The sequence below is a fragment of the Ixodes scapularis genome, unplaced genomic scaffold, assembly GCF_016920785.2.
Source record: "Ixodes scapularis isolate PalLabHiFi unplaced genomic scaffold, ASM1692078v2 PGA_scaffold6__148_contigs__length_123643588, whole genome shotgun sequence".
In the NCBI taxonomy this organism is placed as follows: Eukaryota; Metazoa; Arthropoda; class Arachnida; order Ixodida; family Ixodidae; genus Ixodes; species Ixodes scapularis.
In genome coordinates this window covers 103,118,208-103,121,752 of record NW_024609881.1, presented here as the reverse complement: position 1 = coordinate 103,121,752, position 3,545 = coordinate 103,118,208, and the positions used below count along the sequence as shown (strand labels likewise).

The 3,545-nt window shown below is 47.1% G+C and overlaps 1 protein-coding gene across 1 annotated transcript; it reads left to right on the top strand.

Moving 5' to 3' along the window:
- The first annotated feature begins 900 nt into the window (after window positions 1-900).
- On the top strand, window positions 901-3,204 carry LOC8041200 (UPF0739 protein C1orf74 homolog). Its single transcript, XM_002414481.4, has one exon. It carries the CDS (start codon window positions 1,051-1,053, stop codon window positions 1,810-1,812), a length of 762 nt encoding a protein of 253 aa, XP_002414526.3. The 5' UTR covers window positions 901-1,050; the 3' UTR covers window positions 1,813-3,204.
- Window positions 3,205-3,545: the final 341 nt, after the last annotated feature.

Sequence of the window (3,545 nt, the reverse complement as noted above, 5' to 3'; positions counted from 1 at the left end):
GGAAGACAAGCTGGAGGCGATGCTGAGTTCCCAAGAGCCTCCTCGCCAGATGGCCATATAGTGGCAAGGAATGAGAAGGTTCGCCTTTTTTATGAGAACCGACGGACCATGGCTGTGGGGGACTTTTTGAGAGAAATTCCTCATCATTTGAAACGGTGAATGGCTGTCGCACGAACACATGAACCCCCGAAAGTTTTCAAATAAAATTTGAAGTGACATACTCACTTTTGACTTTATTGAGTCTTAAAACTAAAAAAACAATGTTTCGTTGTAGTTTCATAAATAGCACCTCAGCTTTAGCTACTGCAAGCTTAGGGCAGTAAAAAAGTATCAATAGAAAGACATGAGAGGCTAGGAGGCTCACATGGCTAAAGTTGTTGCGCCTGCGCAAAACCTAAGTCGCCTTCTGGCCTCCATGAGTTGGAGTGCGCTCTCACCGGGAGTGCGACTTTTTATTTATTTGTTACATTACCCTCAAGGCCCATCGGGTAATACAGAGGGGGTGAACAGATAAGCACAATGTGCGAAACAAACAAAGATCGGGACAAATATCCTCATGGGTTACTAGCATCAAAATAAATTGTAACAGCTACAAGTTTGGACATTAAAAAACCAGACAAAAGAACATCTCACACTTTTTATTTAAAAGACATTCGATGAAACGCCCGTCAGCGATTCGATGAAACGGCGTTCGATGAAACGGCGTTCGACGAAACGGCGTTCGATGAAATGTCCGGGAACCTGGAGAAAGATGGTGACCCTTTCGCCAAAGTTGGTTGATTTTACAATTTGTGTGGCAACGATCAAGATGCCCAACTGTTGAACCAAAAGCATCAGCCAAAACTGGCCAGTTTCTTAGAAGAAAAAAAAATAGTAAAACGACAGTAAAAATGTAAAAACAAGGCGGCAGCTGCCAGCTACAGCCACGCGCCGCGCCGGCCGCGCTACAGCTGCTACTGCTGTTGGCTACAGCGCTAGTCACAAGACTGCCGTCATGACCCCTTCTTGTCTTCTAACCTAAATGATAGTCCGCTTGAACCAGAACACACGATGAGCGGAAATTCGATCAAATCGATGCTTTCGGAACGAAAGCTACGTACACTTTCCCGAAGAGGCATCGGTGACCAACTTCACTACGTTTCGAAACACTTGAAGCCGTCCTACCTCTGGGATCTCTCCGAGCCAACAGTAGCAACCGTCGACGAATGCATTCGGCGCTTCAACGACTCTTTCAACACTCGCCACCTCAGAAGCGTTCAAATCGGCGACTGCGATCTCCTCGTATGTAACCCCGAGCTAACGCTTCAACATTTGAAGGACGTGGTGTTCTCGAACAACGTGCGTTTTGTCGACGTATCGTCGACCCAAAGGCGACCGACGCTTCTGACCACTTTGCCCTCTGACCTCGAGGTTATGTTGCGCTGTCTGCTGCGTCAGCTAGATCGGTTCTCGCTAGAGGATCGCAAACTCTTGCGGCTTGATCTCAAGTCGGGCTGGAATATGTGCTCGGCGTTCGGCGTGTTTCTGGGGTTCCCGGTCGTGTACTGGTGTTCCGTCGAGTCTGACTCAAACTGCCTGTCGATGGAAGAGTTGAAAGTGCTCAGCGTGCGTTGCCCGAAGTCGTACGACGGCACTGAGAACTTAGATTTGGGCGCAAGCAACGAAGTGTACTCGTTTAGCTTTCCCCTGTGTTTGGAGCCGGAGTTGGGAGGGCACGTGCGGTGTTGGTTCGAAGGATTGAGGACTCGTTTTGCGGACCTGAAGCTGACCATGACCAGTAGGGTGTGTTGTTATCCGACAGTGGCGCTATGACGTTGAGTTTATTGTTTTCAAAAGACCCTATCTCCTCATCTAGTAGAATTGCAGATACTGCGCAGTGGCACGGGAAAATGGTGTCGATTTAGTAACTTATAATATGCGCACAGGGGTTGCAGTGATGTCAGAACGCCAAGCTCTTATTGGCTGATGGAAAAAAAAATAGTGGGTAGTCTTCAAGGCATCTAGCATTGAGGTTACTCACTATCCCATCAATCAAAGCCAATCAGGGCTTGACGTTGTTCTGACCTCATTGCAGCTCCTGCGCAAGAAGACGACGACTTGCTCTCCGCATCAATGTTTTTCTACCCCGTCACCCCTGAGCGGGAGGCACTCACTCGATCGAATGACGTTTTAGCGAACGCCCACGTTTCACCGAATGACACTTTAGCGAATAGTCGCTTTTCGCTAAAGTGTCAGTCATTTTTGGGTGGGCCAAATGGATTCACGTTTTTGTAATGATCCGCCGCAGACTGTTGTCGCAAAGCGCCGTAAGCGCAGTGCGGCGGATGGGTTAACGCGTGCCCTTGTTATTCGCTAAAACGTCGATTCGCTCGTGTGATAGGGACCCCCCCTGAGCTGACTGCGTGATAGGAGTTATGCACTTGCCAGCCCAATCAGATGTTTCCCTTTCATCACCTGACCCTGCAATCTCCGCGCGACTCTGGGTGGGAGCACGATCACGTGGCGAAAGATAGACGCACGAGCGCATAACTTCCGCCACATCCCATCCCATCACCTTAGCGGTGAACTGTGTTGCCATAGAAGTAGGCACGTGTTTCACGGTGTTTGTTGTTTTAGCGTATCCCAATATTTTAAAGGGTGTGAAGAGAGGTGCATGATTTTCAAAAAGGGTCGACGTACGTCCCACATTCCAGGAACGCTTGCTTACAAATTCCAAGTGTTGACTGAGACAATTCTATGGCAGCTCGATTTCGTTTTGTCCGCTCGCCGACATTCTCAAAAGGTCAACACTCTTGGCTGCAAGTTTTTAATGTTCACATTATTTTAATTTTCTACTTCATCTTACCCTACGAATGACTGCAGTTAAAACCGTGGGCTGCCATGTCCAGTCACGAGCCATTTAGAAATCGCACGGCGTATGCGTCAAGACACACAGACTGATGTGCACGTCCGAGTGATGTTTCTAACTGGCTCACGACCAGACCTTTCATCTTTGGCTATAGTACAATATCCCCCCCCCCCCCCCCCCCCCCCAAAAAAAAAAGAAAAACTTTCCGAGTTTTTTTTATTGCAAAATTAAACTATGCATTGCCGAACACTCATTCATCGCCAATATATAGAACTAGAGCACCGAATCGGATGCCAAAGTTTCAGCATTAACCATCATATTCAAAAGTTACATTCTGTGATGCACAGTTTATTTCTGAGGATAAAAAAAAACAAAAAAAACTGCAAGTTTTTTTGGAGACACTCTGTACTTGTGACAAATTGCAGCCAAGCCGACGTGTCAGCTGCCACAGTCACCTTGGATTATTTGATTTTTATGTTTTAACGCCAAAATGCAAGGTCTTTTCTTTTATGACCTCACATGCCCGAAACAGGGTTCTCCCGAGGAAAATTTAATTCTGCCATCCCTCATTATGTGCAAAGAAAGTTAAAACGAGACAGGAGGCATCTTAATGTTTCATCGCATATTATTTTGACAGTCCATGGTTTTCATCCCATCCCTTCATTGCACTGTACAGTGCGATGGAGACAGACCGTAA

Bases quoted from the DNA above. Each gene is read 5' to 3' on its own strand.
- LOC8041200 (XM_002414481.4), top strand. From the start codon at position 1,051: ATGAGCGGAAATTCGATCAAATCGATGCTTTCGGAACGAAAGCTACGT.